This window comes from Centropristis striata, chromosome 8 (genome assembly GCF_030273125.1).
Source record: "Centropristis striata isolate RG_2023a ecotype Rhode Island chromosome 8, C.striata_1.0, whole genome shotgun sequence".
Lineage (NCBI taxonomy): Eukaryota > Metazoa > Chordata > Actinopteri > Perciformes > Serranidae > Centropristis > Centropristis striata.
The window spans coordinates 24103556-24119279 of record NC_081524.1 but is presented as its reverse complement, the minus strand read 5'-3'; the positions used below and the strand labels follow the sequence as shown (position 1 = coordinate 24119279).

Here is a 15724-nt window from a genome sequence, read left to right as displayed (position 1 = left end):
CAGATAATTGGAGTGACTGTTTGCACTTCCTTGAACAGTACACCAGGGGGCAGCCAAGAGACCTGGTGCACAGCTGTCAACATCTGCCTTCAGACCTGGGATACCACAGAGCCAAAAGTCTTCTAGCAGAGCACTTTGGAAATGAATACAAAATTGCTTCTGCATACATGGAAAAGATTCTCAACTGGACGCCTGTTAAAAGTGAGGATACTAAGGCATTACAATCATTCTCCCTGTTTCTTCGTGGATGCTCAAATCTAACAGAGCAAATGCTGCACATGAAAGAATTGGACTTACCTTCTAACATGAGGAGCATCATCTTGAAACTCCCCTACAAATTAAGGGAAAGATGGAGAACTGTTGCTTGTGATCTGCAAGAGCGAAATGGTCGGAGAGCATTGTTTAATGATGTGGTTGTTTTCATTGAAAAGCAAGTAAAAATTGCCTCAGATCCCCTTTTTGGCAACATTCAGGACCCACAACCCACCAACTACAAGGCATCCACCACAAGTCATTTAAAGCAAAGGAAAAAGGAAAGCAGTTTTGCTACTAATGTCACTGCAGTAGAGGAAGGAGTCATATCTCAGTATGGAGGAAATAAGATCAAGCCCTCTTCTACCCCAAGCTGTCTGTTTTGTTCACAAAGAAGTCACTTGTTGGATAAATGCTCTCAGTTCAAAATGAAGTTACATCGAGATAAGATTAATTTCATCAAGGAAAAAGGAGTTTGTTTTGGTTGCCTGAAAATAGGCCACATAAGCAAAGACTGCAGGAGTCGTTTGGATTGCAATGTGTGTCACCAAAAGCATCCGGGAGTCCTCCACATAGAGCGGCAGGATAGAGGCACATCCTCCGAACACTCCCAACCCACCGTGAGCTCTCCAAGTGTTTCCACTGTAACATCTCAAACTTGCGGCCATATTGGGGCCGGTTGTGAAGATGATTCCATCTTTCCAATTGTGGCAGTTAAAGTCAAGAACAAGAGGAGTAACAAAACTGTGCAGACATATGCCTTTTTGGATCCAGGGAGTTCAGGAACATTCTGTACCGAGAACCTGGCAAGAAAATTGAACCTGAGAGGTGAAAGGACAAGTATTCTGTTAAAAACAATGGGTCAAAAGAAGACTGTAACTGCTCATGTTCTGTCAGGTCTTGAAGTGTCTGGTGTGAATGCAGATGATTTCATTCAGTTACCTGATGTTTTGACTCAAAGAACCATGCCTGTCTCTTCACTCAACGTCCCACAACAAGAGGATCTTGTTCAGTGGTCTTATCTGAAGGATGTAAAGCTCCACAACATTGATTCAGGTGTCGATCTTCTCATTGGAACTGATGCCCCAAAAGTAATGGAGCCTTGGGAGCTGATAAATAGCCAGGATGAAGGACCTTATGCAGCAAGAACCAGGGTCGGTTGGGTCATTAATGGTCCACTTCGTGGCGGAAGCAGTAGGAGTAAGAGTGGCTGCCCTGCTGTAACAGCTAACCGAATCTCTGTTGAACACCTTCAAGAGATGCTGGTTAAACAGTATAACCAAGACTTTAACGAAAGATCATCAGAGGAGAAGATTGAAATGTCCAGAGAAGACATCAAGTTCATGAATGTTGTGAGTCGCTCAACAGAATTAATTGGAGACCATTACTGCATTGACTTACCTTTCAGACAGAGCAATCCCATCTTGCCAAACAACCGCTGTGTTGCAGAACAGCGCCTCCAGAGCTTGAAAAGGAAATTTGACAAGAATAGTCAATTTAAGGAGGAATATGTTTCATCTGTAAATGACATGTTAACTCAAGGATATGCTGAGATGGTGCCTGCTGACCAACTAAAAAAAAGTGTTGGAAAGGCCAGAGTTGCACCCCTCAAGCAGACTACAATCCCACGACTGGAACTCACAGCAGCAGTTCTGGCTGTTCGAGTGGATAAAGTGCTGCACAAGGAGTTGCAGCTTAAGCTGGAGAAGTCAGTTTTCTGGACGGACAGCACAACAGTCCTTAAATATGTCTCTAATGAAACGAAGCGATTTCACACTTTTGTTGCCAACAGAGTTTCTGTCATCAGAGAAGCAGTAGATATTGATCAGTGGAGATATGTGTGTTCCAAGGAGAATCCCGCAGATGAGGCCTCAAGAGGAATGAAAACTCAGGATTTTCTGAAAGGCAGAAGATGGATAAATGGACCTGAGTTTCTCTCCAAGACAAAGGAGGATTGGCCTGAAATGAATGTGGATCTTGATGTGATTTCTGTAGATGACCCGGAGATCAAAAGGGACTTGATGGTGAACACTATTGTCAAGGATGTGGAAAATCCCACCAGCCACCTTATCTGCTACTTTTCTTCTTGGACTAAGTTGAAAACATCTGTGGCTTGGTTTCTGAAGATCAGGGACGTTCTCATAATGTTGGCTCAGAGGAGAAAGGAGTTTCTTGCTTCTGCAGGCCTGAAAAAGGACCATCTGAAGATTCAAGTACATGAAGTGGAAAGAAGAGTTCAGAGCTTTAAAGTCGTGCTCAAAGGTCAAAGTCTGACTCCTGAAGATCTGGTTAAAGCAGAGCAGTCAATCATTCTGTATGTTCAAAAACACAAGTTCAAAGCTGAAATTGCCTCACTCAAAGGTAGCTTTAAAAACATTCCCAAAGACAGTCCATTGTACAAACTGGACCCAGTAATGGATGATGAAATCCTCAGAGTGGGTGGTCGACTCAGTAAAGCAGCACTGCCATCAGAATCCAAACATCCAGTCATTTTGACCAAAGACATGCATGTATCTACATTAATCTTACGTCATATCCACCATCAACTAGGACATGCAGGAAGAAATCACATGCTGTCCAGGTTACGGCAGAAGTACTGGATCATTAATGCAAACTCTGCTGCCAGGAAGGTCATATCGGACTGTGTTGTTTGCAGACGCAACAGAGGAAAGCTTGTCGAACAGAAGATGGCAGACTTGCCTGAAGAGAGAGTGCTGCCTGACAAAGCTCCTTTTACAAATGTTGGAGTTGACTATTTTGGCCCTATTGATGTTAAAAGAGGCAGAAGTCTTCTCAAGAGATATGGAGTGCTGTTCACATGTTTCACCAGCCGTGCTGTGCACTTAGAAGTGGCACATACACTGGATACAGACTCTTGTATAAATGCAGTTCGGAGGTTCATCTGTAGACGTGGTCCAGTCTCAGCTATCAGGTCTGACAATGGCACAAATTTCGTTGGAGCCAGCCGAGAGCTAAAAAGAAATCTGACTGTTTTGAATCATGACAAAATTCAAAGGGCTTTGGTCCAGGATGGCATAAAATGGAACTTCAACACACCAGCAGCTTCTCATCACGGTGGTATCTGGGAGCGACTGATTCGTTCAGTTAAAAGTGTTCTCACATCAGTTGTGAAGCAGCAAACTCTGGATGATGAAGGGCTCCAGACTCTTTTCTGTGAGGTGGAGGCAATATTGAATGATCGACCCATCACAAAAGTGTCAGATGATGCAGGTGACCTTGAAGCCCTCACACCAAATCACATTTTAATGTTGAAGGGCAAGCCAATTATGCCACCAGGATTGTTTGACCACAGTGATCTGTATGTCAGGAAAAGGTGGAAGCAAATACAATACATGGCTGAAATATTCTGGAAGAGGTGGATTTCAGAGTATCTGCCTATGATGCAAGAGAGACAAAAATGGACACGGCCAAGAAGAAGCCTCAGTCTTTTTGCCGACGCCACAGCTCCAAGAGGATCGTGGGTGATGGGGAAAGTTTTGGATGTCAGACCAGATGCAAAGGGACAGGTACGCTCTGTGCGTCTTCAAACCAGGACCAGCATTCTGGAGAGGCCTGTGACAAAGCTCTGTCTGCTTCTGGAAGCAGCAGTCAACATCATGGACTGACTCTCTCTTTCTCTAACTCTACATTTCTCTCTTTCTCTCTATCTAACTTTTTGTTGCAGATACATCAAGAATTTAGACAATTTATTCAAAGTTAATGCATGACAAGGAATATTTCTGATTATTAGTTCACGTTGCAGAAATAGCTCCTTTCGTTCTTCTTTTCTGAAGATAATTTTAATTGTGATATAATGCACAATTAGGGGCCGGAGTGTTGGAGCTATTTAGTTCTTTTTAGTATTTAGTTGTCTGTTTAGTTTATTATTAACAATGAGTATTATTTGATTATTCTAGACGTTTGTTTATTTTGATAATATTTTGTTTTGCTAGTTAATTGTTTAGTTTAATCATCATTATTGTTTAGCATATTTAGTTTACATATTATATTGTGGGTTTTATGGAATTTGGATTGGCACCGTGGGCACCTGAGGTTATATAGGTAGGTAGGTTGGCAGAGGGCCGTCATGCACCTGGGTGGGCCTATGGTTTTTTACCAGCGCGAAGAGAGGCAGCAGGAGCCATGTTTCTTTGTTCTTTTGTTTGCTTGCTCGCAATGGACAAAATAAACCTTTGGATCTATCAATCATGCATGGACATCACCTTCTTTGCCTGCGTACACCACACGCTCATGGTGCATCAGTGGTATTTTGATTAAGTTTGTTTTAAGTTTAATTTTGTTATTTTTTCGGACAAAATTGCCACTACAGCGACGTTTGAAATGAGACATGTACAATAAAGCGATTTTGACAGAAATATCACTATTTTAGGCTTTGTTTTGGTTACTTTCTCTAACAGAAACTTTCGTAATTGGTTCAAGCCATGTCTGTAGGTTTAAATTCTGATGACAATGCCTATTTTTACAGTTTCTTTCTGCAGTAAACTGTATTTTTGGCAATCTTTTAAAAAATACACATTTCAACTTAGGAAAGTAGAACAGAAATGTAATAATATAGCAATATGCACTGCATAAATGTTGTTTGTCCTACTCTAAAAATACCTTAAAAGTAAATTTGAGTTAAATTTATATTTAGTGCTCACCATACTTAATAGATAATTAATTCTCTTACATTAAGTGTCAACTTCTTGTTAGTCTTTTTTTTTACTGGATACTGTGGAGCATTTCAAATTCAATATCCTATTTGAGCCGCTTTAAAAAAAATCTTTACTGAATGAAAATGTTGTGCACAAATTCTTCCACAGAATAAACTGTTCATATCATAAATGGAAAAACATCAGGTTTAAATAGTTTTGAGAATAAAACGTGTAACATTTTGTGTAACAACCTTATTCGCAACATAAAAGAAAAATAATTAAATATTTGAAAATCTGGAAAGGTAAGCTTCATCTCAGTGGGTTGTAAATGCACTGCATCAACTTTAATTTACGAGCTCTGTTATATTTACGAGCAGCACTTGAAGGAAGTATTAAGATAAGGAAGCAGAGCCTGTTGCCTGTATATTTTGCAACATTATTGCATGACTTATTGGCCTATAGCTATTTGGCAGCTATAGGATAAATAGTTCAATTACAACTGTCACATTCATACTCCTAACATAATGAAAATACAAATAATAGCTATAACAACCGAAGATGCAATTTAAATTGAATTTGATTACATAAAATATTAGTGCAGCAACATCTCTGCCCCAGTACTTATCTACTAAGAATATTCTTTTAAAATGTACTTTTGTTCTTTTTTCAAGTTCCTTTTTGGGTGCTATTTTTCTTGAGCTTAGGCTTAATGTCTTCTATGAGGTTATATATGTCAAAAAGGCTAGAGAAGAGTTTAAAAAAAAAACCTGTAGTAACAGCTAAGGTAATAAAAGCTTTATAACACTTGAAAGTCACGTTGACTGTCAGAAATGCACATTTTAGAGTTGTCATAATTAAAGACTGAATCCAGATGGAGTACTGATTATATGTCTATACTGTATTTATGGAGTGAGACTCGTCACACAAATCTATGTTTATGTACAGTTTATTTACACAAAACAATCATCACACCTGCTAAAACTTTCACAGTGAGTGCCTGAAAACAATCTCAATTTGTTATTCTGATTAGCAACAGAGGTAGACATACATTTTGTATAAAAAAACCCAACAATAATATAAATGAACAAAACTCTACAAACGATCATATAAACACTATTTACAAATTAATTCCTTCTTAGGAACACATTTAAGGAAATATGTCCCAGACTATTTATAGTGCTTCAAATGCCCCTGTACTACAGGTGTATGGGTCATGCATTGGAAGACTTTCATTTAATCTATTACTTAAGAGAAAGTAACAGAGTGACTGCAGGAGTTTGAGTTTTTGGTTATTTCTTTCCCTGAAATGCAGCATCTGAAATGCATCCCCCCATGAGGTCACTGCAGTTCAGCCAGGGCTGGAGGAGGCAGTGTTTACTTTGGAGGCAGTAGTAAAATGAGCCGCCCTCAGCCAGCGGCCCCAAGAGTCCCAGCTCCCGCTCCCTACTGTGACGCCCATGTTTCACTGCTGTGCTCCGACGCAGCAGGTACCCCGGGACACGGCTGCCACGACTCTGTGTTTGTGGGCAAAACATTCAGACTGGTCAGGACCTCCTGCGCCGTCTTTCCCAGCATGCCCTGAATGTCACAGACAAAGCGGTAGACGTAGCGTTTGCCTGCCGTCTTGTGGATGATGTTCTTGTGGTAGTAGTAGCGCAGGCCGCGGCTCAACTTCTCGTAGTTCATCTTGGGTTTGTTCTTGCACTGGCCCCAGCGCTTGGCCACCTGCGGGATCAACAGCAAAACACAGAGTTGAACTTTAGTGTCTTACTCAGATGCTTTACGTTACTAAGAGTGTTGATGCAACAACATCACCAACCTAAACGACAGAATAGGTTTGTCAATACCACCTATAACAACCCATACAAGGGTTTGTCAAAACGACCCATATTAGGAGACTGGTCTCCCCTCAAAAACGACCCCAGAGGTCTTTTATACAGGCAGCAAAATACGACCCATATTTACATCTGAGACTGTCCTCCACCGCCCCCTTGTGGCTGTAATTATGAATGGTGGCGATGCGGAGTATAAAACCAGACAGTAAAATGTTTCAATTCAGGAGATTCTATCGATTAGACTAGTACGGGAGCCCTTTACTTGGTTTGTACCCAGGGGGCATTACATAAATCATCATGAACAAGTTTTTCATAATTTGTGTTTGCTACGGGCAAAGAGTGTGATTGCTTTAACATGGAAAAACATTGGTAAACCAAATATTTCAAGGTGGTTTAAGGAATTAGGTTTATGTTTATCTCTGGAAAGAATTACATATACGCTTAATGATAAACAAGATGTTTCAAAGAGTATGGGGACGATATGCATTATATTAAGAACAATAATCTGGCTCATTCAATGAATGAACCTGAAGCAGAATAATTATACCCTCTACTTACTTATGTCCATTTGCTCTACACTGTGCTCTCTTTTGAATGGATCCTCAAAGACTCATGCTCTTAAATAATGTAAACTTTGGCTGCCGTGTTCATGCATGTTTGTTTGTTTAGTATTTTTCTTGAGATCTAGCCCAAAGTCACCGAAACAGCGAACCGTACCTGTATGTAGACGTGTTTTTTTTAACACTCAAACCGCTCACACGGTCCGTTTTGACAAAGGCTCAAAACCAGGATATTGACAAACCACCTATTCTGTCATTACGGTTGGAGATCTTGTTGCATATGAGGGTTTCGCGGTTCATACACATACTGTTTATGGTTGTTAAAAAAAGACTGCTGTTTTGTTGATATTAGGTTGATACTAGGTTACAAGACCACTGATCTAGGTTTAGGGCAAAAAAACATCCTAGTAAGGCGTAATAAAGAGCCAACGAAATGACATATTTTGTAATTTCAGATTTAGCATATTGGATTTTGGATCATAGCAGAAAATAAGCTCTGAGGCAAACACATTTCTGATGCTTATGTGTTTTGTTCAGCAGGATAATCAAATTAACACCACTATTATAATGTTTGAAGCAAAGCCAAGTTATACTCCAAAACAATATTATATTTCCTCACCTCCGTGGGGTCAGACATCTTAAACTCCCAGCCGTCTCCCGTCCAGGAGATAAAGGTACGGCAGGCAGAGTCCAGAAGCAGCTCCAGTAAAAACTGCCACAACTGGATTGGACCAGAACCTGAATAAATAATATACACAAAGATTAATTAAGTTACAAAGTTAAAATGACAACCTATATATTATCAACCTGTAATAATCAGTGGATAGAGAAGTATTTTGATCCTTTACTTGAGTAAAAGGAGCAACACAGGGTTGGTGCTTTGGTACATAGTATGGTCAGTGAAAAGTACTGAAAGTATCAAAAGGAAAAACAATTGAAAAATGGCCCCTATGGGTGTCACACAATATATATGTATATATGTACGCTACCAGTCAAATATTAGACACACCTTCTCAGGTTTTTTTATTTTTATTATTATTATTATTTTAACATTGTAGATTTATACTGAAGACACACTATAAAAGAACACATATGGAATTATGTAGTAAAAAAGTGTTAGACAAACCAGAATATGTTTTATAATTTAGATTATTTTAGAAGTAGTCACCTCTTGTTTTGATGACATCTTTATACACTTCTGTTATTCTCTCAGTCAGATTGATGAGCTGATCACCTGGATGGTTTCCATTAACAGGTGCAGCTTGTCAAGAGTTCATTTGTGGAATTTTTGCCTTCTTAATGTCTTTGAGACCACCATCAAAGCTAAAGGTTAAAGGCTACTCTAAAGAATCTAAAATATAAAAGCACTCTGCTTTGATTGTTACTTTTCTGTTTACTACATAATTCCGTATTGGTTCCATCATAGATCTGTTTTTAAAAAATATTAATCTACAATGTTGAAAATTGGAAGGTGTGTCCAAACTTTTGACTGGTAGTGTATATATTTACAAATATTATTGAATTATTATTACTAATGCATTAATGTGCAATTAAAATTTTAATGTTGTGGTAGGTCAGAGCTTACTACTTTTTAGGCTGTTGAGTAGTTTAAGATATCACTTCACCATGCATCTTATTTTATGATATAATTCACATATGTTTGTAAGAAATGTATCTGTGTACTAGCAAAGTCAGAAGCAGACGGGATAAGAAAGCACACCTGGATAAGCAGACATTCCCGTCATGTGGCCCTCCCTGTCTGGCCTCTGCGGGTGTGTGTTTTTGCGTTTGACCACACGAGGGCAGTACTGCTCTGAGGACTGAGGGCCGTGGTTTGAGGGGCAGGAGGCTGGGGGCGGGTGAGGCAGGGGGGCAGTGAAGCTGGGAGAGGAGTAGTCAGGCCAGAAGGACGACGACTGCCTATGTCCGTCAGAGTCGTATATTTCAGTCGAGTGACACGAGTAGCTCTGATCTGCCTCACCTGTAACAAAGACAAGGATGAGACACTGAACTGCTGACACTCAAACCACTGATGAGGTGTTTTTCCAACATGCACAGCTGAAATGTCTTACTTTGTAATGTATTTGATCCCTTTGCTGTTATAAAGGGGCTGTGGCTGCCCTCCAGGGCCGGGCTGAACTGTCCGTTCTGGGGCACCAGGCTCTGGTACGTCTGTGCAGACTCCTGGTATCCGGTTTGTGACTGGTCTACCGTCAGACCATCTGCATGCATTGCAAAAGAAAGTTAGGCAAAAAAGGGGAAAAAATCCTTTAAATTGTTTTGTTTTTTCAAATGAAAAACACATCACTAGCTTACCATGTGGATATGAAGCCCACCAGTTGAACTCCTGGTACGAGTCCAGGTTGAAGAGCGAAGTGTCGCTGGCGTTTCCTGCAGGAATAAAAAGAGCAAAAAAAAAGTTTAATAAATCAAAAACACACAACAAATGACTCATTTAGTGCCAATTTAGTACGTTGAGGTTTCACCTTTAGTGTCGTATGGGTGCGAAGCTTTAGGTGCCTCTGGATAGCTGCTTTCTGTGACGTACTGCTGCTGTCCGGATGCTTTACTGTCTAACAGAAAAGACAGGTCTTCACCAGGGTAGTCTGGAGGTTAAACACAATACAGGCCGATGGAGTCAGTACGTGGTGATGACAGCAGGATGGAGGCACAGTTCAGGTTTGTAAAGGGACCACAGTAATGGTTTTATTTTACTTTTTCATTATTTTATTTTTTTTATCATTCTGGGCATCTATTGGTTCCCAATTATTTCATCATGGTTTGAAAATTCACATGCACAGACTAATTAATCCAGTGACATGTTATCTTGCAGTAGTAGCTACAGCTATGAGGAGGCACTCTACTGAAATCTCATTTGTGATTCATTTAAGTGCCGTGTGGAAAGTCAGACACAAGATTCATGTGACTCAGTATGCAATAAATTTCCATGATCTTCTCCAAGATGATTATAGTTTGTCTTTGTAGTTTTCTTACACTAGTCCATTGCTTTTTGACAGCCTGTAATTTAAATGGTAGGACATCACATGCACCACCAAAGAAGACTTTGACTAATTTACCACTAAATGAAGAAAATTACAATCTGAAGCATCTTCAGGTTGATTTTCTCAGCATGCTGAATTAAAATGATACCAGAGGCTACCTTAAATGTAACAATTTAATCCAAAAATGTGCTAATTGTGCTAAAATAAAGAGTGTAAAGTCAGTGGTATGGTCCATCAAGTAGGAGGTTAATAACAGCTTAGTGAAAGAGAGGAAATATGGGGTGATTTTTTAAAGTTTTTATTTTGACAGTGGGTGTTGACACAAGAAAAAAGCTGTGTGTTTACTGTCGAATCAGCACCAGGCACTCTGGGTTTTTTCTGCTCAATGGATGGAGGCAGCTTGGAGGAAACGAGGGCGGGAGGGGGAGGAAGAGAGAGGAGGAAACGCCAGAGGAGGGAGTGTGACAGAGTAGTGATGGAGGTCTGGGGAGAGGGGGGACTCTAAATCTGTTGAAGGAGGAAGTCTGGAGGAAAGGATTAGGGAAGACAGAGAGGGGAGTGTCTTTAACCTGACCACCCTGTTTCTCTCTGTCTTTGCCTACCTCAGCCCATTCAAACATAACTCACACACACACACACATATATATATAACACAGCAGCACCCTGCTATCCTGGGCTTGAGTGTCAAGGTCTCATTGGGAAAGCTCTGACAGATGTGATGATACAATCTGTGCAAATATTTCCTCTGTCCTTCAGCTGCTCAGGTTCAGAGGAAACAGATTGTGCAAACATTCAAAAAAACAAGACACAACTAAAAAAAAAATCTGTCTGAGCATCTCTGAGAGTTTAAACCTTGTGACATCAAAAGTCGTTTTACTTGTAGCGGCGAAAACATCAAGTGCAAGTGAACTCACCATAAGATGCAAAGTCAAAGCCAGCGGGCACTTCCTGTGTCCTGAAGTCCTCTGTGTAATATCCAGTCTGGCAAATCTCCATCTGTGTGCAAAGAGTCGTGATTACAACTTTAATCACCATTGCAGCTCTCATTGTTGTGTCCAACAGGTTGAGGCCACTTGAATACCGAGCCCTGCATTTCATACTATTTTACAACAAAAACTTGACTTGAGATTTGAAATGAGTAATAAATCAGAATGAGCATATATCCACTTGTTTTTTTGTTTTTTTTAAAAGATAATTTTGCATCATGTTATCAAGCAGTTTTAAAGCAGTAAGGAAAGCCTATTCAAAAACGTATTTTCATGTCTGGTGCATTTAGGTGCTGTGAAGAAACCTTGAGAAAATGAGAGTTGCTCAGCAAACTTGTTATATACATTTTCTGGATGGTTACTATTAGTCTTTTTAGTTAGATTTTTTTTTACAACTGATCTTGAATTGATTTAATGCACCATAGAGGCTTATAAACACTTAAAACGATTTTTTTAAAGTTTTTTTTTTCAAGTTGATAGTTAATAAAATGTCAGAAAAAAACAAAAAAAATACAAAACACCATATTCTCCAACCAAAATCCTACTGTTTTTAATCATATGAAGTCATTAATTGTATTTATTACGAGGGATAAATGATTGTAGATTACATATGGTATATATGCTCGGGATTTTGAATGAATTACATGTTTTGTGTAATCTTAAAATAGGTAATAAATAAATAAAAACAATAAAAAATAAAAGTGAACACCTACCTTTATTTTCGAGTCTTTGCTGTCTGTGTTTCTGTCTCCAGGCTTGATGATGGTGTCCCAGTACATCTCCTTCTCTCCTTTCCGGATTTAAACGCTTTTTTTTTTTATGGGGTTAAGCCTTCAAAAACCGAGTGGTCAGTCTCCGGCCGGACCGGTCCCGTTATAAGCGCAGCGGAGGTGGGAGGGGCGCGCGCCCCGCTCTGCGTCGTGACCAGGTTTGTTTAATAGTACGTGACGTCAGACGCACCCTCCCTTTTCTCCCCCAGCAACAAGCGACTAAACATTCATTCATAAAATAAAAAAAAGCTGCCAAATCACGACGAGTTTATAGCGATGAGTGGTGGAAGAAGTATTCTTAACTTTAAGTTAAATAAAATCACACTATTTTTTTTAAATTTTGAAAGTACAAAACGATTAGCAAATTTAAAGTCTTTACAAAATAGGTCCAGAGGAGGCTATAGTAACATTATCGGACAGTTTATTGACAAACTAGATATGTGTGTATGTATATATACACACAGAGAAAAAATAAACTGTAGGATTATTTAATGATAAGCAAAATTAGGATTCAGAAATTGAATAAATCATCTCAATGTTAAAGGTTTCATATTATAAAACCCTGTACAAAACAGTATTTAGAACTTTTGATTTAACAGAAAAAACACTCCTAAATAGGCCTACCTAATATTTCCTAATAAAAGTATAAAAAGATTATAGAAGGATTAGGATTAGCAACAAAAAAAGTATTTAAAGTACTTTTTAATAGGCTAAAAGTTGGCTACTCTTATTATACCTAATGCTGTAATAACATGATCCTACAGTTTAACTCAACTTCAACTTTGTTGAGTATAAAAGGTGTAGCAACAAAAAAAGTAGCCTATACTCACTAGGCAGCAGACTGAACTCTTATTATAGCTAACACTATTTTATACTACATACTATAATGACAGATTAGAAGCCAATTGCTATAACATTAAAATCAATGTTGCTTGTCCAGCTATTTAACAAACTTCACAAGGTTACTAATTGGAAGAATATAACATTATACAAACAAATGTTGTATAACATCAAAATGATGTATGTTTTCTGTGTAAACTTTTAATCTGTAAACTATTAAGCTTTTTTTTAGTTCATTAATTTGTCAGAGACAATGCTCAAACACAAAAAAATGTTAAATTATTTGTTAGGCACCCTTAGAAATAGAATAAAAACAAGATATATTGAAACTAAGAGTTGATTAACCATTTAGTTGATCAGTAGGCCACAGTTTTGATAATCAGTTGATTTTTAAGAAAAAATAAAGTCAAATAAAACATTGGGACGCTTGTAAAACAGCTTGACATTTCTAATAATTCTGACTTTGACATTTTTTTAGACCCAATGACTAACCGAGAAAATAATCAGATTAATTAATAATAAAAAATTAATAAAGGCCCATCATGAGCAAGAACTGCATACATTTTTTTCATTTTATTTATTTATCTATTTATTTATTGTTATCGTCTGTTTATGTAGCCCATGTAAACATTAGCCTAATTATATGTGCTTTTTCTGGAAAACCCAATAAATATAATTTTCAAGATAGAACTTCATGCCACAACAGCCTATTAATGGAAATTCATTATTTCAATCCATATTTCGTATACTTAACTTGGACACGTACAAGGACGTTCATGGAATATTTCTACATCTTTAAGCCTATTGGGGATTGACTGAATATTATTTTATTCTCTCAGTGAATGACCTGAGCATATTTGAAAGCTGCGGTCACTCTGATTGTCTGACAGGCGGGTCCAAATAACTGAGCCACAGTGAAGTGCAGTCTTTTGAAATCAGAGCAGTCGGTTTCTAATGAGGTGGGAGGAAGAAAAAATCCCTGTATCTTTAGAAGCCATTCGACAAAACAATGGCCCGTAAAAAAAAACATACACACACACAAGTAGTCGCTGAAGAAAGTCTGAAATCACGGCGTGAGTGGCTGCAGCAGATAAGACCGAGCCCAGGTCCTTGAATAAACAAACAACACACACACACACACACACACACACACACACACACAGCCCCATCTGGAAAAGTGGAGTTGGGAGTAGGCCTAATCGTGCGCGTCGGTGGGAGACGGAGTCGTGATTGGGAGCCCCACCTCAAGACCTCAAGACCTCGAGACAAGGACACAGCCGGGATAAAGTTACACAACACGAGGTGATTAACAAGCGTCTGCAACTATCAGGAATCCACATAATTAGCCCCACGGTGTGTCACAGCTCCGGTAAACCGTCACGGAGCGACAAAAAAGGAAAAAAACCTGCCGGAAATTAAACATTTTTTAATGGCACCCTAGAGAGAAGTATTTTATGACAGCCTGTTATTGTATTATTGTATATAAATTATTATAAAACGGTCGTCTCACAGCAAGCAATCTGATTGGTTTTTAGATACAAACAGCGATGACGTGACATTTATCCCCGCCCACACCGGAAAGGAAACAATCGATCGCTCTCCATCCAGAGGAAACGAAATGATGTATTTTTGTAGTCCAACCTGGAAGTTAGCATGGCCATGGGGTCTATTCAGAATTCGCTTACGGGATTTTCGCGTGAGGTTTTGTGTCATTACAGAAAATAAGCTCTGGGGCAAAAACACGTTTCTGATGTTTTGTTCAGCTGAATAATCTTCACAGACGAACACCACGTTTATGATGCTTCAAGCGTTAATGCAGCCGACAGAAGTTTAAAGCTAACATCATGCTATGGCGACAAGCTGACAAGCCATTTCGACAAGCTGGCCAAACCGTAGCCTAATAAAATGCTTAAGATTAAGATCCCCTATTAGTCCAACCTCTGCATTTAACCCATCCTTTAATACCCCAGTGAACACACCATGCTCATGAGCAGTGGGCAGCACATTTCTGTGCCTGGGGAGCAGTGGGGGGTTAGATGCCTTGCTCAAGGGCACTTCAGTACTTGACCTGTTAGTCCAGAGATTCACTCCAGTTACAAGCCCGACTATCTAACCCCTAGGCCACGGACTGCCCGGCCTGTTTATTAACCTAATCTACAAGGTTTACAAGAGAACTGAAGTGACTGTGAGACGGACTAGTGAGAGAGTTCCTGTCTGTGTTCGGTGTAAGGACGTTTAATGTCCCCGTCATCCACGGTAGTGCCATTTAGCCACTAGTTAGCAACCTCCTTTTTAAGGATACGTAAAAATTCACAAGTGGGGGTGTTTTCTGACGTATTTTGTGTCATACCACAAAATGCAAACATCTCTTAAACTTGTGTTGACTACAGACCCCATTTCAGGAATCAATCCAAAAGCCCATTCAAAATCCTCATTGAGTTTGAGAGGATAGACTAATATGAAACAAAAGTTAAATTTCCCTGATTAATAATATTTTAAAATTTTATTAAAATTGAATTCATACATACAACACCTACAAAACATACAAAGACGTGAATATTGGAAATAAAGAATTGGGCCTCCACATGCACATATTGAACTATTTGTAATTTTACAACTTGTACTCACAGCCGCTTCTGTCCTCTCCTCTCTGCTCTGTGTAAACAAAGTAACATTTTCAGTGAATATTTCTCAGGTGACCATTCTGCTCAGCAGAGTTAATCATGGCCTTACAGTATGACCAAAGCCGAGGAGCAGAATTGAATGTTTTTAAACAGAATTTAGCCATCCCAAATGGTTTATTATTCTTTTAAAAGAAATATAG

General features: G+C 39.1%; 1 protein-coding gene across 2 annotated transcripts; it reads right to left on the bottom strand.

Annotated features, from left to right (window-relative positions):
* Positions 1-5850: 5850 nt before the first annotated feature.
* etsrp (ETS1-related protein) lies at positions 5851-12121 on the bottom strand. Of its 2 annotated transcripts, none has more exons than XM_059338891.1 (8): positions 12004-12121; positions 11219-11300; positions 9789-9908; positions 9619-9693; positions 9375-9524; positions 9023-9283; positions 7922-8040; positions 5851-6632 (listed from the first exon to the last, which is right to left on the bottom strand). In XM_059338891.1, the coding sequence occupies exons 1-8, from the start codon at positions 12067-12069 to the stop codon at positions 6351-6353; spliced, it is 1155 nt and encodes a 384-aa protein (XP_059194874.1). In that variant the 5' UTR covers positions 12070-12121; the 3' UTR covers positions 5851-6350. The 2 variants fall into 2 exon arrangements, with proteins under 2 accessions (XP_059194874.1, XP_059194875.1); XM_059338892.1 differs by having other exon boundaries at positions 9789-9875.
* Between the last annotated feature and the right edge of the window lie 3603 nt (positions 12122-15724).

Coding starts and splice junctions, on each gene's coding strand:
- etsrp (XM_059338891.1), bottom strand. CDS start 12,069: ATGTACTGGGACACCATCATCAAGCCTGGAGACAGAAACACAGACAGC. Junction 11,301..12,003: donor GCAAAGACTCGAAAATAAAG/GTAGGTGTTCAC, acceptor CTTTGCACACAG/ATGGAGATTTGCCAGACTGG. Junction 9,909..11,218: donor CTTTGACTTTGCATCTTATG/GTGAGTTCACTT, acceptor TTTAACCTCCAG/ACTACCCTGGTGAAGACCTG.